This window comes from Bos mutus, chromosome 26, assembly GCF_027580195.1.
Source record: "Bos mutus isolate GX-2022 chromosome 26, NWIPB_WYAK_1.1, whole genome shotgun sequence".
NCBI classification, from domain to species: Eukaryota; Metazoa; Chordata; class Mammalia; order Artiodactyla; family Bovidae; genus Bos; species Bos mutus.
In genome coordinates, this window is record NC_091642.1 from 17,876,998 (window position 1) to 17,902,690 (window position 25,693).

A 25,693-nucleotide genomic window follows, 5' to 3' on the forward strand; every position below is an offset into this window, starting at 1 on the left:
GGGGCACTGAGAGACCCTTCTAAACGTTTAGAACATGTGTCTAAAATGAGGCAGTGAGCTGGAGCTTCATTCTTGTATCTGTAAGGCTAAACATTCAGTGACTGTCTTATTCCTCTGAGGCTGGCCTTAATTTCTGGTGGATGCAAAGTTCACCCAGAGTGAACTGGGTGACCGAGTGGGGTGCCTGCTCTTGGTCCCATCATTTCAGTTAAGCCAAGGCTTGGTGTTGACCTTTTATTTACTCTTCTCTTTGAATCCCAAGATAATCCAGGCCTATCTCGGTCTGCTAACTGGAGAGAGCATGTCTGGCGTCGTTTTCTTGTATTCATTCCTGCTATAAGGCTAAGGCTGCAAAGACTAGTCAGTCATTTGGGGGAATATATAGCTTATTCAATTGTCAAACATATCTATCTTCTTTTTAATAAATTAATATTTAATACACATACAGCATTAGCAATGCCAGGCACTCAGTTATTATTATTACTCTTACTATTATCCACTAGGACTCTTATTTGTCATTTGAGAAGTTATCTTAATCATTTTTTTTCTTTTTTTTTTTGTCTCGGTCATAGAAAAGTGCCAGGTATACAACAGGCACTCAATAAATATTTCTTTATTAACATCACAACTGAAATGTACTTAAACATTTTAAATCCTTCAGGGCCCTGACTAAATTGTTGACATGGGACAGACAACGGAATCAAAGGGACTCAGGAAGGTGGCTGAGAGCCTAGTCATGGTGAACTGCAGGCCAGGGGTGTAAATCAGCACCTCCACCTATATTAGCCACGGGACCTTGAACAAAGCCCTGGAGGAGGGCATGGCAACCCACTCCAGTATTCTTGCCTAAAGAATCCCATGGACAGAAAAGCCTGGTGGGCTACGGTCCATAGGATTGCAAAGAGTCAGACACGACTGAAGCCACTTAGCACACATGCACACGCTTGAACAAAGTACTCAATGTCTTCAAGCCTCAGTTTCCTCATCTGTAAAATGGGAAAACAGTGATGCCTAAGTCACACATGGCTGTGAGGATGAATGGAACAATGCATGTAAGATGCTAAATGTTCTAATTTCACCGTGTCTAAATGTTCAATAAATACTCCCTATTATCACCACTGTCTGGAGAACTCAAGACTAAGACAACACTCTCCTGTCAACTCTCACTGGTATATAAAAAGAATAGAAACATGTATATGCATGGCTGAGTCTGTTTACTGTTCACCTGAATCTATCACAACATTGTTAATTGGCTATACCCCAATACAAAATGTTTTGGTGTTAAAAAAATTTTTTTTAATTAAAAAAGAAAGAATGCTACAAAGCATGAAAAAAAATCACATTAATATTTTAAACAGCTTTTGTGAAGACTGAAAAAAAAGTTACCCTAGTGATTATTTCTACACAGGTTTAAGTGACTCATACATATGTAGTAAGAAATCCACATATGATAAGAATTTCCAGCTATTATCTGGGAATAGCTGGTAAGAATTCCCAGCTATTATCTGAATTTTATTGCAGCTGTTTCCCATGAAAAGTGACATAATACAACTTGTGCCTCACCCTAGCCCCAATGAAGACAATTTTTCTAAAAGGCTCAAAGAGAAGGCACCTAGAGTACCTCCACCGCTCACCTCCAGCACCTGTGCGGGGAGAAGGGGGTGGTTTCTGCTGGGCCCTGAAGTACTCTACTGTCCCCTGATGCTCACAGCACTGCCAGGAAGCTGGAGCCTATTACAGAAGAAACTTCGGTTTTTTCAGAGAGGTTAAATAACCTGCCCAAAGCCACACAGCTAACAGGAGGCGGAAGTCGACTATGAAACCAGGCAGTGGCTGGCGACCTAGATGGCCATCAGGCTCCAAGACCCTGAAGGAATAAAATGGCCTGTAAGTAAACAAAGGTTAGGGCCACGTCCTTGGCCAGCCCAGGAGTTCAAGGGAAAAGGCCCAGCGATTACTCAAAATCACTCGCAAGTAATTTTACTGCCCCATAAAAGGCAAACTTGCATACAAGGGTTAAAGGTTGCAGACGGAGAGTCCTGCCTTTCTCCACTTCCTCAAGGAATCAAGAGCCCCGCAGGATGACAGCGGCTTAAGTTTACCTGTAGTGTGCTAAGCCCAGACAGAGGCACTGCTGTGCACTGCAATCACCTCATTCAGCCTCTCGGCCCACCACCATACCCATTTCACAGACAGGCACAGAGAGGGTCAAGGCCCCACAGCTGACAGGCGGGACGCTGGGACTGGAACCCTGGGCTGTCAGACACGGGAAGCCCCCTGTGTTAGCCAGACGAGAGAACAAACCCCTCCCGCCCTCCCAGGTACCACCACCCCACTTCTCGCCCTCCCAGGTCCATCCCTCCTTCTTTTCCGAAGCCCGAATAGCACCGAGTGTCCCGAGCCCGGGGGCTAGAAGGAAAGAGAGGACTGAGCAAAGTAGGTGATGCTGGGGGTGGGGAGAGCCTTCTTTCCCAAGTTTTACTGCTGTGCCCGAAGGGACCCAACCCCCGACGACCGCGCTCGGAACAACACCGAGAGGGCAGCCGGGCGGAAAGGGAGGAAAGCGGGAGAAGGAAGGGCGGCGGCCCACGGGAGATACGCCCGGCGGAGACGGGGGCCGAAGTTACCTTTCCCACGGCGACCGGACGGCTGGAGATGGCGTACGTCTCCGTCGCTCCGCTGCAAGGGTCTGCGGCGGCTTGAACGAAATCGAAACTAAAAGCTCCAGCGTAACCGGGGGAGGAGTCGCCCGGGGCTGGACCCGGACCGGGCGGGGCTGCGTGCGCCGCCTCCGACTCCGGACCCCGCGGTCCGTACCGTCGGCCGCGCTCAGGATCCCCGCGCCTCCGCGCGCCCTATCCGGGAGAGCGCACCCAGCCGCGCTGGCCCTGCGTCGCGCGCGCAGTCCCCGGAGAGCGCCCGGGGCACAGCTGGCGAGCATGCGGGGCAAAGTTTGCAGAGCTCTATAGGGATCCCGCCGCCGCGCGCGCAGTTCCTCCGAGAAATTTTTGCAGAATCGATCGCGCTCCCAGTGACCCGAAGAGCGCGCTCTGCAAATCCGCCGCACGCAGTGTCCCCAGCTGTGCTGAACTGAGAGCACGCCCGGCCGACTTCCCAGGGGCGCCGGATCATGGGGCGCTCGTCAGAGTCCCCGCTTCTGCCCTTTCGCTGCTGCCCTCGGTTTACAGCTCGACTTCGGCCTCCGCATCAGCTCCGGGACCCAGTCCCCAAAGCCCGAAGGCTGCTGCCCAGCCAGATCCTGACCCCACTGTGTGCGGGTCGGGCCCCTCGGGGGACTGGGCGCCCGCATCTGCACGAGTTTACCAAGGGCAGGCGGTGGGAGCCGCTGTGGTCTCCAGCTGCCATAACTTGGTTACACTCCGCGGCGCGCCTTTCTGCAGAGCGCGTTCCCACAGCCCAACACCTCCTGCTGGCCTGGATGTAGCTCCAGAATCATTCCTGGACTGTCTATTGAGCGCCACCACGTGTCAGCCACTGGGTGCGTGCGTGCCTGCTGAGTCGCTCAGTTGTGTCCGACTCTTTGCGACCGCATGAACTGTAACCTGCCAGGCTCCTGTGTCTATGGTATTCTGCAGGCAAAGATCCTGGTTCGGGTTCCCGTTCCCTCCTCTAGGGGGGGATCTTCCCGACCCAGGGATCTAACCCCCGTGTCTTTGGTCTTCGGCATTGGTAGCCATGTTGTTTACCGCTAGTGCCACCTGGGAAGCCCAGCCACCGGGTGTGTGGCCGTAAGTTAGTCTAAAACGGGAGAGACATTGTAGTTGCCCCAATACCACTTCACCCCTCACCCACGCGTGCCCCCACATTTGTCTTTCTTCAACCTGGAGACCAGCGGAGGTCTCCAAGGCCTCGCTCTCCGAGACTTCTCACCGGACTGGCTAATGAACACAGGCGCGCTGAGGTGTAAATAGCTGAGGAGAAATTACAGTTTTCTTCACACCAGAGACATTTGCTATGAAACTATAAACGCCTTGAGTGAAAGGAGTGAACCTTGAGGATGTGACGTCAGGCAAGAACGGGCATCTCCTCTTTGCTCTCCTCTGGGCCTGAGACTTCAATATGCTCCATAAAATCTCACCAGGTAAGGACACTTTATTGGTTTAAGAAACACTGGCCCCAGGCAAGTGTAAGTGAATAATTATAATTTAATAAGTTCTGCCAGAATCCTGAATTCATGAATATTTTAAACAGGCCATTATACTATTTATACTATGGCTGTGCTATACTGAACGTCTGTGCACTGGTCCGCCAATTCATGTGTTGAAACTTAATCCCCAGAGTGATGACGTTAGGAGGTGGGGCCGTTGAGAAGTGCTTAAATCTTGAAAGTGGAGCCCTGCGGTTCTTGCCCTTGTAAAGCTGGCCTGACAGAGCTTCCTGGCCTTTGCCACCAAGTGAGGACACAGAGAGAAATTGCAGTCTGTAACCCAAAGAAGGCTTTGACTAGAACCCAACCATAATGGCACTCTGTTCTTGGTCTTCTAGCCTCCAGTACTGTGAGGAATAAATTTCTGTTGTTCGTAAGCTATTCAGCCTGTGGTATTTTGTTACAGCAACTGAGACTAAGACAGGCTGTCCTATTCTTTCTTTAATACCCATATTTCTGAAATGTCAGGGCCAACTAAGTCATTGTAGACCCAAAGATAAAATACTTTTTGAAGGAATTCAATTGTGAATCACTTGAGAAATGAAAAATCCTTTAGTAAGGCAAATACATCACTCTTTAATTAATCTGATTTATACAATTAAATTTTTTCAAGTTATAATACCATAAAATACCTGAAATACCATAAAACAGTGATAGATGTGGAGGATGCTTCACAACTAATCCCTCTGCTCATGTTATAGATAAAGAATCTGAGGTGCAGAGAGATTGCCCACAACACAAGCTTGCTAGTGACAGAACCAGGATCAGGATGCTTATAAAAATAATAAATTTTCCATCCACAAGAATTATGTCATAATTATATCATTAAAACGTGTTGCACACAGGAATTCACTGCTGACTCAGATAGAAAGATGATTTGAAGCAAAACTTCCCTTTTTAAGTTCTGTAGTGTGGTCTGATATGGCAACTCTGAAAGTATTGCTCCAAGGATAGATTATTACAACACCGACAAATAAAACTACAGATATGTGAAAGGGAAGAAACAGTTTAAATTTTTTCCCTCCCTGGCGAGGCAGCAAAAGAGACACAGATGTAAAGAACAGTCTTTTGGACTCTGTGGGAGAAGGCAAGGGTGGGATGATTTGAGAGAATAGTGTTGAAACATGTATATTATCATATGTGAAATAGATCTCCAGTCCAGGTTTGATGCGTGAGACAGGGTGCTCAAGGCTGGTGCACTGGGATGACCCTGATGGACGGGATGGGGAGGGAGGTGGGAGTGGGGTTCAGGATGGGGAACACATGTATACCCATGGCTGACATGTCAATGTACAGCAAAAACCACTACAATATTGTAAAGTAATTAGCCTCCAATTAAAATTAATTAATTAATTTTAAAAATCGACATTCAAAAAAAAAAAAAAAAAAATTTCCCTCTCTGATAATTGTACTGACCTGTTAGATCCAAATGCTATTTTCTTCTAACAGTATTTCCTGTGTTTCTCTAGCTTTGGCCCATGTCACTGTTTTCTGCTTCCTTTCCAAACTCACATGATTAGAGCTAAGTCTTTCTCTTCACCCCAGAAAAATCCCCAACTCCATTATTCAGAAGTCTTTACAAGAGCTGACCTCATGGGTGCTCCTGAGTTGATCCCTCTGGACTTTGCCTCTGGCCCTCTGCTCTAGTCACCAGGATGCGGCTGCTAATCCTGCTGAGCCCAACAGTCCCACCTTCATCCTGCTGGGTACCACACCTCCATGAGATACAATCAGCGACTGCTTCTCTTGCTGTTCACAGAACAGCTCAGGCCAGGCCATGACTTCGTACAAGGATACATGACTTCGCCACTGAAGGATAATCCCTTGAGTAACAGAAATGCCCATCTTAGGACTCACAGGCCCAAACCCAGACTCTGGCTGAGGCACCAGCAGGCTTCTGCAAAGGGACAGAGGTGTGGGTCAGGGTTCAGGCTGAATTCCCTGACAAGAATAATTGATGCTATTAACCACTGCCTGTAAGCCCTCTGTTCTGTGAAAATGGAACTGGGTTTTTAAATAATTTTCCTTTGCCTGTGGTCCTAGATTCAACTTTGCCAGTTGGGGACAGTAGAGAAAGATTGTTGTTATTAAGTCGTCAAGTCATGTCCGACTGTTTGCAAGCCCATGGACTGCAGAACACCAGGCTTCCCTGTCCCTCACCTCTCCCAGAATTTGCCCAAGTTCATGTCTGTTGAGTTGGTAATGCCATCCAACCAGTGATGCCATCCCTTCATGGATCACTGCCTTGTCATGGCTTGTGTAACTCGGTGAAGCTATGAGTTGTGATGTGCAGGGCCATCCAGGACAGACGGGTCTTAGTGGGAAGTTCTGACAAAACGTGACCCCTTGGAGGAGGGAATGCAAACCACCCCAGTACACTTGCCGTGAGAACCCCGTGAACTGTATAAAAAGGCAAAAAGTGAGAGACTGCAGGAGTTAAAGGTTTTGTTCCCTGGCTCTGGTGTGTCTGGCATACTTTGGAGGAATCGGGCTCCTACAACAGGGATGCATGCCTTCTAGGTTCCTATCACACACCTGGCTTCCCCAGCGCCCGGCTGGGCCTGCTGGGCACCAGTACCCGGCAATTAGCAACTTCCCTGGCACCCCCTTCAGGCATCCTTCCATTGAGATACTTCCCCACGAGCAGCTCTCTCTGGCACTAGAGGACAGATCACTAGCAAGTTCCACTGGCATAGTCCCCAAACTTCTCTGTATCTAGTAAGCCATTAACATGCTCTCTCCAATAAAGTTTGGATCACAGCTCTGGGGTGGGAAGAAGGCACCCACCTTCTGGGGTGGGTCTCTTCCTTAGGCCTTCTAGGGGTAATGGCAAGTTGTTGTTCAAAGTCGCTCAGTCGTGTCCGACTCTTTGCAACCCCATGGATTGCAGCATGCCAGGCTTCCCTGTCCTTCATCATCTCAAACTCATGAGTTTGAGTCAAACTCGTGTTTGCTCAAACTCATGTCCGTTGAGTCGGTGATGCCATCCAACCATCTTGTCCTCTGTTGTCCCCTTCTCCTGCCTTCAATATTTCCCAGCATCAGGGTCTTTTCTAATGAATTGGCTCTTCACATCAGGTGGCCAAAGTATTGGAGCTTCAGCTTTAACCTCAGTCTTCCAATGAATATTCAGGATTGATTTCCTTTAGGATTGACTGATTTGACCTCCTTGCAGTCCAAGGGACTTAATGGCAAGTTAAGTTGTATTATATTGTTGGGCTTCCCTAGTGGCTCGGGGGGTAAAGAATCTGCCTGCAGTTCAGACCCCGGTTCAATCCCTGGGTCGGGAAGATCCCCTGGAGAAGGGCATTACAACCCACTCCAGTATTCTTGCCTAGAAAATTCCATGGACAGAGGAGCCTGACAGGCTATATGGAATGAATTGTTTTTTTTGCCTCCAACTTCATACTTTGAAATCAACTCTGCCTCTGTCTAACCCCATGTGATCACCCCCAGGCACCTGAAAACACCAAGGGATGAGGGTGAGAGTGGGGTTGGAGTTCTGACCTGGGAAAGCCTGACAGCTAGAGGCAAGCCCTTGCTTCTTGAATTCTCCACCCCAAGTGTTGGTCACACGTTGCACGGTGCAGAGAAGAGGAAGGAGGGAACAGAATTGACACCAGCAGCCGGAAAAGAAGACCGTGGGAGTTCATGGTGTATTTCATGTAAACACTTTCCTTCCTCCTTCTCAAGTTGCCTTGAGTGACTGACCTTGCGGTACCCTGTGCGCATCCCTTCGGCTCATCAATAGCTCCTTGTGTGGCACCAGGACCCCCTTAAGTTCCTGCAGCATCAGCCCCCTGCTTCTATGCCTCTGGGCTTTCTCTGAATCTGTAGAAGTCTGTTCAGCTTGTGCAGACAGGTGTACTCTAGAGGTGGAGGGAGTTAATGCCCCTGAGATGCAGCCAATGGGAGATGAGAGTTGGGTGGATAAGTATCCCAGCCTCTGTCCTTCAGTGGGATGGTTTGGGGAAATATTCTACACAACGCCTCAGAGGATCCCTAACAATATTGAGCCTCAGTTGCCCAGTGGTAATTAGCTCAGGATGCGCCCTTTATTGACTCTTCTTTCTCTGCTCACTCACCTCAGACCCTCATTCTTACCTTGTAAGATCATCTCCCAAATATACCACCTACAGCCAAATCCTCACCTCATGCTCTGCTTGTGGGAGAAGCTGAACTAAGGTAGGCACGCACACACCCCACCATGGGAGGAACAAGCCCAGTCTAACTAGACTGGCGATGACAGACAGAGGCTTGATACTTTCTTTTTACTTCTCTTTGGTCATCTCTTCATAATCTCAAAACCATTTTACATCCATGGCCCTGCAGGGCATTGGAAATGGTTCAGAGCTAGGAGGAATTACCTCATAATCTCAATGACAGAACCAGGGTTCAAAAAGATCTTGACTGGCTGAAGCAATGGGGCTGCCATCAATAGGATACAATTTAAAAGAAACAAGTGCTATGGTAAAGTTGAAAAGAATCGATTGTTCATGTACTGAACATGATAGTCACTAATGTGAAATGAAATGTGGGGTTTTTCATTGATCACAATCTCCCTGTGAGTCAAGACTTAAAAAAAAGAAGCAATATGGGACACTGTTGACAGAAGCATCTAAATCAGAGCTTAACAGGCCTCTACTTGAGCTGACTCTGGCTCACCACCACCAAGCCCAAGTCCTGGACTTTCTGCTGATAGGCCAACACCACACACCTCTCAGGTGCCTCTTTCCATCCACTTAGCCTCACCTGTCTTAAGACTTATGCCAGTCCAGCCTTGGCAGTGGCCGCTAGCTCTATGTCGGTTTAGCCAACAGTGTCTTTGATCTGCTGTTGCCCTTGCGTTTTTCCCTGTTGCTATTGAGACATAGGATGCTGTGGGATTCCCTGGGCACATGCACAGCATGGATGTCTAAGGGAGTTAACACCCAGTGGGACCAGACATTAGTCAGTGGTGGGCAGGGCCAGTAGGTACTTCCTTCCCACTTCCTTCCTTTAGCAGACATTCCTGAGTAGCAGTGGCTTATGTGGCTTCTTGGAAAGTAGAGACCAAGAGATCCAACGTCCAAAGCTTCTGTGGGAAAGGATGTTGACTCTCCCCTCCACTTCCTGCCTTCTTACTTCTGCCCCCTGGATCACACTTCTGAATAAAGTGCTCTCATGGAAGCCTTTGCCCCAGGTTCTATTTTGTGGGAAATCCAGACTAACACATGTTGTCTGAACGGATCCCAGGGGCCAGAGGAGCACCCTTGTTCATTGGCTAAGATGTGGAGGGTCTGATGTAATCGCTGTCAGAAAGGGGAGGGGCTCTGCCTGATGTGAGAGGGTTAGAATGCACACAGGGAAGCCCATCCACGAGGTCTGTAAAGCAGATGAGGGCTGTGTGTCTCTGGCACCAGCAATGCATGTTCATTTCGGTCTTTAAACTGTCCCACTTACAGTTCTATGGGGTTGTTTCTTCTCACAATTTCTGATACATAATAAGCACCTTTCAAAAGCAGAAGTGATGGTACAAGTCAGATTTAGCATCTTGCGTTTGGGTCATCCTTGTTTTCACAACTTATAGCAGTGATGCAATCACAGCCTTAGAGAAGCGTTAGGTCATTTTTCTTTAAAGGAAATCTGGCTGCGATTCCGCATCCCTCTGGATTGGGGCAGAGTTCTTTCTCAGTGATTATTGAGACTTCCAGCCCATGTCCAGGTATAGCTGGAGAAATCCCACACAGAGCAAAATATCTGGGGAAAGTGTAGGTCTTTTTGTAAAAGGTATTATTTGGCCGGGTCTTGGTTGTGGCACACGAAATCTGTATTGCAGCATCTTTACTTGTGGCATGTGGACACTTGGTTGTGAGATGTGAGATCTAGTTCCTCGACCAGGGGTCGAACCCAGACCCCCTGCATTGGGAGCGCAGAGTCGTAGCCCCTGGACCACCGGGGAAGTCCCTAACCTGTAGGTCTTAGTTCTTTGCCTTTACTGTTCCCTTTTGTTCAGGCCGTGTTGTATCACATTTCAGCCTGAGTCTTCCTGAGTCTGGGCCCCTACTCAAAGTCTCCTTCTGGTGCTGAGAGGGCAGCTCTGCGCCCGCTCTCTCTCTGTGAGGACCTCACGGCACCCTCTCCTAAGCGTCATGGGGACGCTGTTCTTCTTCACCTGCTCTGTGGCCTCCTCCTCCCGTGGTTCTCCTGTCACAACACAGAAACACTACTGGGTTCTCTCTGTCTTCCCCGAGGTCCCCCCAGCAGTTTCCTCAGAGCCTTTTCTCGAGGTGGAAAGTCACTAATTGGTACCCTGCTGATTAACTACTGCCCATGACCCTGTTTTATTGTTTTATTCCCAGTGTTTTTCAAAAGAGGGAATTTCAGGTGCAGATGCAGATAGCTGGCTTTTCTGGAAGAGTCAGAATATTTGTCCCTGCTGGCTACTGATTCCCTCATCACAAGCTGGCTGGGGTGGAGAGGTGGTTCAGATGGGGCCTGTGACCTGTGGCTTCACCTCGGTCCCAGCAGGCATGTTGGCATCAGTGTTGATTTCTTTGATTTGATAAATATTTGTTGAGCATGTTTTCTGTATCAGACCTTGTTCTCTGCATCAGGAATACAGAAAGGACAACATGGACCAAGGACCCCATTTTGATGAAATATCTTGATGGAGGAGACAGATAATTTTTAAAAGCAGATATACTAATATTTAAGGTGTCAGGTGGTGGTAACTGCTGTGAAGAACATAAAGCAGGAAGAGGGTTGTAGAAGAAAGACAGTGAGCTGAGGGGTGGGGACAAATGTGTTGCCATTTTTTGTAAGCTGTTTCTGAAAGGTCTGTATTCAGTGACATTTAGGCAAAGAGGGGCTTCACAAAGCCAAGAAAAGAAACTGACTTCACGCTGCTCCCTGGGAATCAAGGGACTAAGCAAGACCTGGAAGGCAAGAACTTTTGGGACCCGCCTAAGATAACAGAGGTCAGCACTCAGAGAGTTCTCATCTGCCCTTATTTTTGCATCCTTGCAGAAGCTAAACCTGAATTGATATCTTAATAAATTTTCCGTCCTACTCTTATAAAGATTTTAATCTATTTAAAAACATTTCATTGAAGTACTGTTGGTTTACAATATTGTGTTAATTTCTGCTGTACAGCAGAGTGACTCAGTTATACATATGTATATTCTTGTTCGTATTCTTTTCCATTATGGTTTGTCACAGGGTTTTGAATACAGTTCCCTGTGCCATACCGTAGGATCCTGTTGTTTATCCGTCCTATCTATAACAGTTTGCCTCTGCTAATCCCAAACTCCCAAGCCTTCCCACCCCCATCCAGCTCTCCCTTGGCAACCGCAAGTCTGTTCTCTATGTCTGAGTCGTTTTTGTTTCAGGTACATTCATTTGTGTCCTGTTTTAGATTCCCCATATAAGTGATATATCATATGGTATTTGTCTTTCTCTGTCTGACTTACTTTCAGTCATCTCTAGATCCATGCATGTTGCTAGAAATAGCCTTATTTCATTCTTTTTTATGGTTGGATGATATTAAACATTTTTAAGAGATAAGGCTAAATTTCAAATATGGTATTTACCCTCTATGGAGTGAGTAAATCTTTTTTCATTTTCCTCGGAGGGGTGAGTTGGACCTTCTGCTTTAGTCACAGGCCTCACAGAGAGAGCTTTTCTCATTTAGTCGTCGTATGAGGGTGTGGGGTATACCTTTGGCTTCTTTTCTTGGGTTATGATCACAGCTAGTGTTAAACTACTGCATGCTGCCTGATCATACACAAGGATTTGGTCATCCACATAAACATGATGCTGTTGTGAGTTCACTTTTCTATTTAGAGAAACATGTCAGCTAGAAATACCTCCACCTTATTACCCAGACGCATGCGTGCCGAGCAAGTCTCCAAAATAGCCCTTTGAGTAAGTGGCAGCTTTAAAAACCATCCAGCCACCGACTTCAAACCAGAACGTCAGCAGAGGAGAGTGGAAGTTGGATACTGAACGGTCAAGGTGCCCACAGGAATTTAATAGGAGTCAGGACTTTGGAGGCTTGAACAACCAGACGGTGGCTTCTCTTTGGATTTCTTGCCTGTTACCGATCTTGGTCTTCTCTCTTCAGACTTCACGATGAATGTGCAGGCTTGTTCTAGGTGTGGGTACGGGGTGTACCCTGCTGAGAAGATCAACTGTCTAGACCAGGTCAGTAGACATTTTTTGGCCTTTGCAAATTGTCACAAACTTGGGAAATATATCTTGTCACATATGGACATGTGGGTTTTTCTGAGCCACCAAGATATAATGTTTTCCCCACTCTTCTTCAGTTCTACCAATTTCTAGCTACATCTCCTGTATTGTCTCAAAAATTTGTAGCCGAGTATGAGTTTTATCATCATTTTATCCCTAAAGCTCATTTTTTTTTTGCCCTGAAATATATGATTCCTGAGAATGAAAGAAAAGGTAATTTTGCTCAATCTTTTCTATTTGGTTTCTAGATATGGCACAAAGCTTGTTTTCACTGTGAAGTTTGCAAAATGATGCTATCAGTGAATAACTTTGTGAGTCACCAGAAAAAGCCATACTGTCACGCGTAAGTGTTTGATGTCCTTCCCCACCACCTCTTGAATTATATTTGGTTTTTTTTTTTTTTTTAAATAAGTAACCAACCAGAGGTTCAAATTGCGCACTCCAGGGTTAAATCCAAGAACCCAAGAAATGTCTTCTCAAAAGTTTTTACTTACATACAGTCATTAAAGAGATCTGACACAGGATTTTATGCAATGGACAGAAAGTTGAAAATTTCAGATTTCTTACAAGTGAAAAACAAAATATATCCTCTATAACCCCATGTCAAATTATTAAAGATTATGCAGAACAGTATAATTGATGTGGCTATGCAGAAAGCTTTAAAATGTTTTCTTTTAAATAATTTCAGGTAAATAATTTCAGTTAAATTTGGTGTTTACGTTAAATAGGTTGAATTTATTTGATTTGCTTTTCTTTCTTTACGACTTATTGCCTGGAAACTCTTGAATTTAATTATTACGTCTTATATTTTTTTGATGTAAAAAGTGACTCTTCCTTTAAGAATAGTCACTCAGTCGTCTTGGATAAAGTACATTTCTAATTCTGATTTATATCTACTTTTTGTAGCCATAACCCCAAGAACAACACTTTTACAAGTGTCTATTACACTCCATTAAATCTAAATGTGCGGAAACCTCCAGAGGCCATTTGTGGGGTAAGTTACTTAATTTTGAATTTCAAAATAGTATTTAAAGAAAATTGCTTAGCTCAGGCGTTTCTTAGTTTTTAAGTGTCTCTGTAAATATGGAGAAAATGGGCAGATTTACATCTAGGCAGAAAATGGGCAGGTTTACACCTAGGCATGTTTAAGTAACAAATATTGCTATTTGTCCTACCACAACATAGACGCCCATCCAGGATAATCCAGCTTGAATATCTGAGATCTTGTATCCATTTTAATCTCCTTGTGTCTGTCCATTCTGTACACATTGATATAGCAGGCCATACGTACACCAGGTGCTTAATACATAAAACAAATCATATATAGTTGGAAAATATCACAAAGCCCTTTTCTTTGCCCATTGTATTTGGGTACAGACATGGAAACCTCTAGTTCCACACTCTTAAATCTCTCTGCATTCGGTAGTGTTTAAGATCTCTTACCCTGTGGGTAGGGGTAGGTCCGAGATATTTTGATCTGGAGCTAATGTTTGGGTAGGCCAGGAGGCCATATTGATTAACCAACCTGTTTTGAAAAACTAACAGTAGAGTTTTGTCAGGTAACTATTGACCAGACGCTTGCATTTATTAAAATGATGAATCATTTCACTTGCCTCCCCCGGGCCCCATAGCAAGTTGCTTAGGGGATGGAACTAGCAGCTTTCTAAAATTAGAGAATGACACAGGAGGTGGAAGGCTCTCTAGTAATCTGCCTTCCTCATGTTACCTCACCCTATCCTGACTCTCCTGCCTGCCCAGGCCACGTCCTCCTCAAGAAGACGGTTTAGCTTGAGCTTATCCTGATCATGGCTTTCTACACATAGTTGCCAACTAGCTTATTTCACTAAGTGCTTTGCTCCAATTGTGAGTTTATTTATTTATTTTTTAACAAGTTTAGGTAACATTTACTGTGTAATTGCTTAACTAACTTAATACATTACAATCCAATAAAGTAAATACTATTATTGTCCCATTCTACTGGTGCAGAAACTGAGGCTTGGAGAGTTGTTCCTATATCTAGCATTGACTTCTAACAACTGAGAAGCCTGAAGAGTTCTCAAGCCATCCATTACTGAGAAGGCGGATTCTTTTACGATTTTGCTTTCATCTGTTTTTGCTTGTTTGTGTGGGTTTTGTTGTTTGTGTTTGTCTCTTAATGTCTAACTCAAAATTGACTGTACTGAACTTAACTCTCAGTTCGACAGAGTGCCAGGCATGTTGCAAGGCCCTTTATCTGTATAATCTCACTTGTTCTTCACAAAACCCTCTGCAGTATTACATTATAGCTGGAGAGGCTGAGGCTCACAGAAGTTAAGGAACTTGCCCAGTTTTTCCCGGCCAGTTGAATGTATACAAACCCAGATCTCTATTACTCTAGGACCCACATCCTGAACTGCTCAGTCAGCCTACTCCCACGTACCTAGGGTGTGGCAAAATCTTACAACAGATCAGGCAGTACTTCCTTCCTTTGAAGTGGTGGCGAATTCACTTTTTTGTAACTTGTATGACAGGCCGGACCTGGAGCGAGATTATGGCTGGTTCTATTTCCAGCCACAGGCAGTGACGTGAGCTTCCCAGGAAGTCTGTGTGTGTGTGTTAGTTCACATCTATGTGAATATGTGTGTATGTGTGTAAATATGTGTGTTTGCATATGGGGAGTGTATATATGTGTGTATGTAGGTGTAAATATGTGTGCACGTGTATACATGTGTGTATACATGGTGTATATACATGTGCGTATATACATGAATGTGTATATACATGCCTGTGTGCACATTTGTGTATGTGTGTGGTATGTGTATATGTGTATATGTGTGTTATCTCTGTGTGTATATGGTGGATGTGTGTTTACGTGCATGTGTATATACTCGCATATGTGTGTACATGCATATGCGTGCATGCGTGTACACACACGTGTGTGTCTGTGTGTGTATGCATATATGTGTATACGTGTGCGTGTGTGCGTGTGCATGTGTACAGAACAACTGACTGCTGAGACCCCTTTCTCCTCCTTTCCCACCAGGGGAAAAATCAAGTGGACACTCATGTCCCTTCTAGGCCCCAGATCTTACAACCCCACTGGGGAATGTTGTGGGTTGCATTCTTACTCCCTTTTCTTCTCTGGGAGACTTTGCCAACTGAATAAAAAACAGATTCATAGTGCATGTGCTAAAATTAAAAAAGGAAAGAAAGGGATTCTTCAGTTACGGCGATAAAGGTGAAATGGCATTTGAAGCTGGTCAACATTTTTCTGTTTTTTTAAATATCACTCTTCGAAAAATAATGCATAAATAAATATTCAGTAAGACAGAATTTCCTGTTTGGTAGGTGTGAATGGAACTTTTAGCAGAACAGAACATCTAGATTCTCTCCTATTCAGAGAATGAACTTTAACCCTTAATGCTTTCTTATTCCACAAATAACATTTATGGCTTTTTTCCTCTTCCTATTTCCTCCAAATAGTCATGAGCCCTGTGAAAGGTCTCTAGAGAGGCAGGCACCCCCGCCTTCCCCTCACTGCCTATACTGTGGGAGAAGGGCAGAAAATACAGATTCCTGTGTACTTTGGTCACGTGATTCTGATTCCTTTAGTCAGTGGCTGTAAAGGAGGGCGATTTTGCCCCCTAGGGGATATTTGGTGACGTCTGAGGGACTTTTTCTGGTCAAAACTGGGACGGTAAGAATACTGGTGACATCTGGTGGATAGAGACCACCCATCTTGCTCAGCATCCTGCCATGAGCTAGACAGGGTGCCCCCAACAAGAAATGAACTGGCCCCAAATGTCAGTGGAGCTGCTTACATGAAACTTTGCCATGAGTTTATGTAGTGTTTAGGTAATTTCTCAATAGCCAAGGGAAAAGGCATGTAAAGATTTCTCAATTTATGTACTTAAAAATATACATGTTAGTGCTGCATTAAGCAAGCCCAGACAAAGTGCCCTTGACAGGGAACTAAAATTCCCGGGTTCTAAACCTGGCTTTGCTAACCTGCTGAATGATTTCAATAAGTTCGCTTCTCTTCTCTGAGCTTCTTTCCTCATCTGTAAAATCAATGATTTAAATTTCAACTTGTTTAAGTTGCAGATTTCTGGGTTCCATCTTGGATCTCAAACATTATGATATCTGGGTTTGAACCTGAGCCCTGATATTTTCTTTTGTGGTTAGTTCTTCTTATGTTGCCCTTAAGAAATCTTTGCCTATTCCGAAATCATGAAGATATGGTTAGATGTCAGTTCTCTTCAAATTGATTGACGCAGTCAATGCAGTCCCAGCCAAGATTCTGGTGTTTTTCATAAAAATAGACAAACTGATTCTAAAACTGATATGAGCATACAGTGATTCTAGAATGGCCAAGAAATCTTGAAGAACAAAATCAAAGGACTTAGGTTACCAGGTTTCTAGGCTCCTCTGTCCATGAAATTCTCCAGGCAAGAATATTGAAGTTCCCTTCTGCAGAGGATCTTCCCCATCCAAGGATCGAATCCAGGTCTCCTACATGGCAGGCGGATTCTTTACCATCTGAGCCACCAGGGTACCTCTTCTAGTTGTTAACTCAGTGTAGTATTGGCAGTACTGTAGAATTGACAGCTCAGTGGAGAACAATACAAGGTTAAGAAATAGAGGTGCACATATGTGGTTACTGGAGTTACAACAAGAGCACCACTGCAATTCAGAGTAGCAGGAATCATCTTTAAATAAATGGTACCCGAGTGACTGGACACTTACGTAGAAGAAATGGACTTGATACCTACCTCATACCTATACATAAACATTAATACAGGGTGTGTTATGGATCAAGATGTAAAAGGTGGAATCATAAAGCATAGGAGAACACCTACATGAATTTGAGGAGCCAGCATTGAACAAGCTCCCTGAGTGTTGCACAGGCTAGTTAGGAACCACTGCTCTCATGTCTGGTGTTTTCTAAGCTGAATACTTGGTACTGTGTGATAAGCTTGTAGAGACATTGTCTTTTTATTTGCCCTGCAAAATAGAGCTTTGCACACAGTAGGTGCTATCCACGTGCCACTTGGCTGGTGGTACAGATGAAGCCGGTGGTGACTCTTGACAGTACAGTGTGGCTTTGTTGTACAGTTAGGATGCTCTGTAGTTGAGACGTAGGACCCGCTCCCCCCGCCCCCAATTTCGTTCTGTGTTGTTTGTTACCTTTCTCATTTCTGATGGAAACATTACTGACGACGTCTTCACTGTGCAGATCGGTGGCCAGGAGGATGGTGAACGGTTTAAGTCGGTTTTTCACTGGGACATGAAATCCAAGGATGAGGCCGCCGCACCTAACAGGCAACCACAGGTGGATGAGGTGAGGCGAGAGTTATAAACAGGTTTGGAAGCAGAGAAAGGAATGACACATTGTGCAGGTGACATGTGTAGTCAGCATTACTTCGAGAGGGAATTGGTTAAGCTTTCTTTTATCCATCTTATCCTTCCAGCGGTCTACAGAAGACCTCCATGGTCTGTTTCCCACATTTTCACAATACTTGGTATTACCAGACAAAAGTGTTGACAACCTGTATCTTGTTTTTTTCTGTTTAAACTTTCCTGATTGCGAGTATAGTTGAGCGTATTTTCACATATGAATGATCTGACTTTCCAGATCGCCAAAGCATGGTTCTACCCAACCTGTCCAGCTTGCTGTACCTTCAGCCCCCTTGGCTCCCTATCTCTTCCCCCCAGTTCCAGTCAAACCCATTTCCTCATGGTCTTTCACACAAAGTCTATCATTGCCCTCATGCTTTTATTCATGGTAGTCCCCACTCTTAGAATTTATTCAACATGTGTGTTTTTATTTTTTGCCTTTTTAAAATCAGCATGCCTTTATTGAGTATTATATGCCAGGCACTATTCCAGGCTGCTGGAATACATCAGTGCACAAAACAGACGAAAATCTCTGCCTTCGTGGAACAGACCTCCTTGAGCAGATGCTTTTTCTTGTCTCTTTGCATCATCTGGTAACTGACCTCACCCCTGGAGGTCCAGCTCAAATTCCTGTCCAAATCAGGGCCCTCACATGGAGATTGCTTTCTCAAAACTCTCACTGTGTTTATCTTCAATACAGTACCTTTAAGCACCAAGCGTTTTCTAATTGCTAATTGTTTCATATATTAGTTTTATCTCCCTAGAAAAACCACACATATCTTAAAAGAAGAATTTTGTCTTCTTTTTTTTTCTTTTTTGATAATCTTTTCCTAGTGCTAATTGCTTAATCTAGCACTTGGCACACAACAGGTAGCAGATTTTTGAAGCTTGGCTGAATAATGCTGATTAAGCTCAGATAGGTGGCTTGTCCACAGCAACTCCCCACTGCCCCATCTTGGTGCAATAATGTGCAAAAAAATGTTAAGTTACATTTGGAACTCTGCTGTGATATCAGTCAATCTCTGAAAGTTTTGGTTATTTAGGAGATGAGGTTATTTTCTAGTTTGGAAAAAATGAACATTCTGGCTAGCTGAGACCTGCCATTTATCAGGAGGAGTTTATCATTTTAAGAGAATTTCTGTCTTCTCTATCTTATGTTGACGGTGTGGGTGGGTGTTGCTGGAAGGGTCGGGTAGGTAGGGTGATCTTGCCAAGCAAGTGTGTGGGCTGTGTGTTTGTATGCACTTGTGTTTCTCCTCTCCAGAGAGCCTATTGGAGTGGATACAGGGAAGGGGACGCCTGGTGCCCAGGAGCTCTTCCAGACCCTGAAATCGTAAGGATGGTGGAGGCACGAAAGTCACTGGGTGAGGTAAGGGGCCTAGAAGATTACTTTAGCAGTTAGCTTGAATGTTCATTAAGATTGTGATAGAATACTGGTCCTCGCCCAAACATTCCCATGTCCTAGTCCCTGGAACCTGTGAATATGCTACTATGCATGGCCAAAGGTATGATGAAGGTAGGGATTTTTTTAACAGAATATAGCTGCTTTGCTTCCCAGGTAGCTCAGTGGTAAAGAATCCACCTGTCAATGCAGGAGAGGCTGGAGACAAGGGAGACACGGATTTGACCCTTGGGTTGGGAAGATCCCCTGGAGGAGGAAATGGCAGCCCACTGCAGTATTCTGGCCTGGAAAATCCCATGGACAGAGGAGCCTGATGGGCTACAGTCCATCGGGTTGCGAAGAGTTGGACACGACTGAGCAACAGAACAAACGTACATATATGTGATTTACAGCGTTGTGTTAGTTTCTGACGTACAGCAGAGTGATTCATTTATATGTATACATACATAGGCGCGTATATTCTTTTTCATGTTCTTTTCCATTATAATTAATTACAAGATAATGAATATAGTTCTCTGTGCTAGCCAGTGGGACCTTGCTGTTTATTTTATATATAGTAGTTTGTATCTGCTAAACTCAAGCTCCTAATTAAGGTAAGGATCTTGAGATAGGAAGATTATCCTGGATGATTAACATGGACCAAATGTGATCATAAGGGTGCTTATAAGGAGGGAGGCAGGAGAGTCAGAGTCAGAGAAAAGATGATGCGACAACAGAAACAGAGGTCAAAACTGTTTAGGGCTGTAAACCAAGAACTGTGGACAGCCTCTTGAAGCTGGAAAAGGCAAAGAAATGGATTTCCTACCAGAGCCTTCAGAATCAGCCCTGATGCCCTATTTTAGATTTTGGAACTGTCACACCATAAGAGAGATCTTAGTAGGTTTTCATTGTAGGAAAGACAATTTTACCCCAGGCTATGGAATTCCTTAATGATTTGCATGCTGTATCCTCTAGTCCTCTCCCTAAACCCAGGGCACCTGTCTTTTGAAGAAACCACTTTGGAAAATATTGTTAGTCTTGAGTAAGTTTTCTTTAGCACATGGAAAGAAAGCAACTGAAGCATAGTTGCTAAGGTGCTGTGTTTTGTTAGGAAAGCAGACTAGCAAAGATATTCAAAAGTAAGGAGGAGAAAAGAACAGATATTTCACTCCCAGTGCTGTAGAAATGTGTCTGGTGGTGGTTGAGTCGTTAAGTTGTGTCCAACTCTGTGACCCTATGAACTGGAGAGCCTGCCATGGACTGCGGGCCCATGGACTGAGGAGCCTGCCAGGCTTCTCAGTCCATAAGGACTTTCCAGGCAAGAATAGTGGAGTGGGTTGCCATTTCCTTCTCCAGGGGATCTTCCTGACCCAGGGATCTAACGTAGGTGCCCTGCACTGCAGGCAGATTCTTTACCGACTGAGCTACCAGGGAAGCCCAGAACTGTGTCTAGCGGATGAGTCGCTGAAAGGTCTCCTGCGGAATAATTGCTGCATTATCTTACAAGCCTTTGAGTCAAGGGGCCTCCCTTGGGTTGTGCCAGGTTCCACAGAGTTTAATATAAACAATGAAAGGGAAACTCTTTGACCTAGGAAATATGATTTCTTTAGCCTTGAAGGTGTTAATTTAAATCACCAAGTGAATAATTTTCAAATTTATTCCAGGAGACCAAAATATTTTCCTAGTACCATATACATCCAGTTGCATCGGTTCTGATGATGCTTGCTGTTGCAGTTTATTCATTCCCATTGGAGATCCTGTTGGTTCTCATGCTGACATTGGTCTCACCAACAGGAGTATCCAGAAGACTATGAGCAACAGAGAGGAAAAGGGAGTTTTCCAGCCATGATCACACCTGCTTATCAAAGGGCCAAGATCGCCAACCAGCTGGCCAGCCAAGTGAGTGCCTTACTGCTAACTCACCATTGATTACACTAATTTTTGTCATTAGTGAATCCCTGGGATTCAGGTAAAATCCAACAGGAGAGTTCTTTGGGGGCAGTAGGTACCCTGAGTACAATATTATGAAGAAGACTGTGTTCTTATCTTTTGTATATCAGTCATTCTCTATGCCTGTGCCTCCTCTATCAATGGAGAGAAGACCATGTCACTCACCCCGAAACTGAACCAAATAATATTTCGAGGTTAAGCATCAAGGACACTGATTTTTATTAAGAGGATGGCAGATCCTACTGAAGAACAGCATAGCTGGTTGATTTAGAGCTCAGATTCTGGAGCCAGCTGTATTGGGATTCGAATCCTGGCTCTCTTGCTTCATATCTGTGGGACCCTGCACGAATTACTTAACCTCTGTGTTCCCCAGCTGCTCATCTGTAAAATGGGGCAAATCATAGTCCTGCCTCATGTGATTGTTACGGAGACAAATGAATATTTGTTCAAGTTTAGCAGTTCCTGGCACTCTCTTGGACTGAACACATGTGCGTGTTTTTGGAGAGGAGCCCATAAAGCAGGCCAGAAAGACTTGCCATAGGTTTGCCTTGAGTGTTGCCCAGTGGTGTAGCTTTAGGACAGCTGCAGGGAGAGGTCCTACAAAAGCTGCTGGGTGTTACCTTGACTTCGTGCTGTCTCTTCGCCAGGTGGAGTACAAGAGAGGGCATGATGAGCGCATCTCCAGGTTCAGCACGGTGGCGGATACCCCCGAGCTGCTCCGGGCCAAGGCTGGTGGACAGCTTCAAAGTGATGTAAGAAATGATAGAAGCCAGGGATTTCCCTGGTGGTCTAGTGGATGGGACTCCATGTTTCCACTGCAGGGGGGCCTGGGTTCAATCCCTGGTCTGGGAACTAGGATCTCCCATACCATTTGTGTGTTAGTCGCTCAGTCACATCTGACTCTTTGCGACCCCACAGGTTGCTGCCCGCCAGGCTCCTCTGTCCATGGAATTTCCCCAGGCAAGAATCCTGGGGTGGGTTGCCATTCCTTTCTCCAGAGGATCTTCCTGACCCAGGGATCAAACCTGGGTCTCCCACATTGCAGGCAGATTCTTCACTGTCTGAGCCACCAGGGAAGTCTATGGAGTCCCATGCCATGTGGAGTGGCCAAAAAGAAAAGAAAGCAATGATGGTGGCCAGATGCTGTGATTCTTCTTTAAGGTTCCCCACTCTTTCCTAACGTGGAGAAGGGTGGTCAGGTCAGATTCAGCAGCTAGCACAGGCCACGTGAAAACTCTTCCTTAGAAAACTCAGACGGTAAAGTGTCTGCCTACGATGCAGGAGACACAGGTTCGATCCCTGGGTCAGGCAGATCCTCTGGAGAAGGAAATGGCAACCCGCTCCAGTACTCTTGCCTGGAAAATCCCGTGGACGGAGAAGCCCGGTAGGCTACAGTTCATGGGGCCGCAAAGAGTTGGACACAACTGAGCGACTTCACTCCCTTCACTTCACTTCAGTAACAAACCAGATATTTCTGATTAACCTGAAAGAATTCTCTCCTTGTCACTGCAAATTACAGAATAGAACTTCCGAAGAATTTGTACCATTTGCCTTTTCAATTCCAGTTGCTCCACAGCATAATAAGACTGAAAACTTAGTGTTGTTCTGATTGGGAAGCTTAAGCACGAATCCAGGTTCAGCTTAACGAGTGGCTTCTGCTTGCCTTGGTTGGCCTGCAGCAGGTACTCACAAGTATGTGTTGAATTCTGGCCTGAGCATCTCCATGTATCAGACACTGAGCTGGGTGTTGGGAATAAAATGGTAAACAAGAGTCTATCAAGCGCTAAACCTACTACGTTGCCTAAGAGATCTGATGGGAGATGTGCAGGTGTTATGGGAGCCCTTAGAGGGGCTTCTCACTCAGATTGCCCGGTAGATGGTGGGAATGTGGTATGTGATTCAAAATATTTCTTTTTTCAGGTGAGATACACAGAGGCCTATGAACAGCAGAGAGGGAAAGGCAGTTTCCCTGCTATGATCACACCTGCTTATCAGATAGCCAAAAGAGCCAACGAGCTGGCAAGTGATGTAAGTGTCCCAGGCTATGTTGTCACAGGAGGGGAGGAGTCAGGAAGTTACCCAGACCTGGCAAGTCCAGCTTCCTGCCTTCTTTTGTGTGCACTGTGGATCCAAGAAAGAACTTTCCTTCCAAGTTTTCAGTCAGTTTTACTAGAACAATGATCAGGCACTTTTATGTCTAAGACACACTCCCTAGACTCGAGCAGAAAAAGAGCATTCCGTAGACATTCATTTTGACTCTTCTAACCCGTGTGCATAAGAGGCTAAATTTACCAGGTGTATCCTTCTCTCCCCTCCACATAGGTGAGATACCATCAACAATATCAAAGAGAAATGAAGGGAATGGCTGGCCCTGCTGCTGGAGCTGAGGGCCCGTTGCCAAAGGAATACATGGACCAGTATGGCCAGGTATGTGATAAAGTGACTTCCTGGGAGACTACCCTTTTGGATGGTCAGGTCTCAGTTTGGCAACCCTCTAGCCCATGACACACCCTGTGACAGTTTAATCAGGGGTTGGGCTGTCGTCTATATTTGCCCTATTTATGGAAAGTGGATTTCAAAGCCAGAAAATAGCAGGCAAACAGTTACACAGGTTTCAACTTGACTCACTTAGGAAAACAAATTCTAAATACTTTATCTTTCTTTAAAAAAAAAACAAAAACTAAAGGACCTATATCAGCATGGTGTGTTTGCTAGGAGTAAAGCATCCTCATCTATTCATTGAAGAAAAATCCTGAGGACTCAGACTGGCTGTGTTTAGCCTGTCACTGCGTAGTAGCACCAAAGGGATCAATGCATGTCTTGAAAAATATTTCGCTGAGTAGCAGGATTCTTTTTCTTAGAAAGTGAATTTCTTATCTAGGTTGCCAGATAAAGCAATATGCCAGAGGGAAAAAAAGGCATATTGCTTTATGCCTTTTTTTCTCAATTTCATTCTTCAATGAACTACATCTTGACAAGATGTAAAAAGATTGAGTGACAATTACAAGCTAATTTCATTTGCACATCCCTCTGTATTTTCTGGTACTAGACAGCTATTGTAAGGGGGAAATGGAACATTATGTTTTCATGGTTGTAAGTAAAGAATGTTGGAAGACCAAATATGTGTTCTGGAAGAGTACATTCAATTGGCCTTAGTTGATATTTTTTTTCTTAATTTGACAGTTGTTTAAATTTTCTGGCACTGAGTAGACTTTACAACACATGTGACTTATTTGACATATATAATTTATAAAAGGAAGCAAATAACTGATTTCTCTTCTTCAGAAAACTGAGATGCTTATCAGTTCAGTTCAGTTCAGTCGCTCAGTCGTGTCCAACTCTTTGCGACCCCATGAACTGCAGCACGCCAGGCCTCCCTGTCCATCACCAACTCCTGGAGTTTACTCAAACTCATGTCCACTGAGTCGGTGATGCCATCCAACCATGTCATCCTCTGTTGTCCCCTTCTCCTCCTGCCCTCAATCTTTCCTGACCATTGTGGGGTATATTCATGTGAAACTTTGAATGAATATAAAGATAGGTTTTGGTCCCTTTGCAAAATGTCTATCTGAACACAAATGTCTGATTTTGAGTTTATAAGGCAATTTTATTAAATTCCACAATAATTGTTAGTCAAATGGTTTCTAGTGCTTAAAGCTCAGTGAAGATATTTGTTATAATTGTATTTATTTATTTATTTTTGGCTGTGCTGCATCTTTGTTGTGGTGCAGGCTCTTCTCTAGCTGCGGCGAGCGGGAGCTGCTCTCTAGTTGCAGCGTGAGGTTTCTCCTTGCATTAGTCTCCCTGGTTGTGGAGAGCAGGCTCTAGCGCGTGCAGCTCCGGTCGTTGCGGCATGCGGCTGCTGCTAAGTCGCGTCAGTCATGTCCGACTCTGTGCGACCCCATAGACGGCAGCCCACCAGGCTCCCCCGTCCCTGGGATTCTCCAGGCAAGAGCACTGGAGTGGGTTGCCATTTCCTTCTCCAATGCATGAAAGTGAAAAGTAAAAGTGAAGTCACTCAGTGGTGTCTGACTCTTAGCGACCCCATGGACTGCAGCCTACCAGGCTCCTCCGTCCATGGGATTTCCCAGGCAAGAGTACTGGAGTGGGGTGCCATTGCCTTCTCCATGCGGCATGTGGACTCTAGAGCAAAGGCTCAATAGTCGTAATGCATGGGCTTACTTGCTTTGCGGCATGTGGGATCTTCCTGAATCAGGGATTGAACTCATGTCTCCTGCATTGACAGGGAGATTCCTTACCACTGAGCCCCCAGGGAAACCCCAAAATATGTTTTTATTGGTTTAATGTTGTAAATATGTTGCTCAGATGGTCTGGACAACTTTTCAAAGTCAGTTTTAAAAATACTTGGCTTCCATATTCAGCAGAAAATATTTTGTTCTATATTTGGGCCGTCCTATCTGCCACTGTTACCACACACATATAATTTCTTATATGTATCTAGGCCTTTCTATACACAGTGATGAAATTCCTAGTGCCAGAGTGGAGCCTTGATTATTAGGGCATTTTGCTTGAAGTTCCAATCATGATAATGGGCTTCCCAGGTGGCGCTACTGGTAAAGAATTCATCT

General features: G+C 45.0%; 2 protein-coding genes across 9 annotated transcripts in view; one reads left to right on the plus strand and one right to left on the minus strand.

The window, feature by feature from the left end:
• The window catches only part of CASP7 (caspase 7), a 42,015-nt gene extending 39,260 nt beyond the window's left edge, over positions 1-2,755 (minus strand). The window contains exon 1 of the mRNA XM_005888653.3: positions 2,628-2,755. The gene's annotated coding sequence lies outside the window, so the exon portion shown is untranslated. The remainder of the gene's footprint in view (positions 1-2,627) is intronic.
• Positions 2,756-12,101: 9,346 nt separating this feature from the next.
• NRAP (nebulin related anchoring protein) overlaps positions 12,102-25,693 on the plus strand; it is a 75,662-nt gene continuing 62,070 nt past the window's right edge. For 4 of the 8 annotated variants that reach the window (XR_011462754.1, XR_011462755.1, XM_070363472.1 and 1 more), the window contains exons 1-9: positions 12,102-12,352; positions 12,646-12,740; positions 13,304-13,391; positions 17,613-17,717; positions 19,038-19,142; positions 20,949-21,053; positions 21,752-21,856; positions 23,025-23,132; positions 23,427-23,531. Coding sequence is in view for 6 of the 8 variants with exons in the window: in XM_070363472.1 (XP_070219573.1) it covers positions 12,281-12,352; positions 12,646-12,740; positions 13,304-13,391; positions 17,613-17,717; positions 19,038-19,142; positions 20,949-21,053; positions 21,752-21,856; positions 23,025-23,132; positions 23,427-23,531 (888 nt within the window). In the remaining 2 variants the exon portion in view is untranslated. The remainder of the gene's footprint in view (positions 12,353-12,645; positions 12,741-13,303; positions 13,392-17,612; positions 17,718-19,037; positions 19,143-20,948; positions 21,054-21,751; positions 21,857-23,024; positions 23,133-23,426; positions 23,532-25,693) is intronic. The other 4 variants (XM_070363471.1, XM_070363473.1, XM_005888655.2 and 1 more) reach the window with 1 other exon arrangement.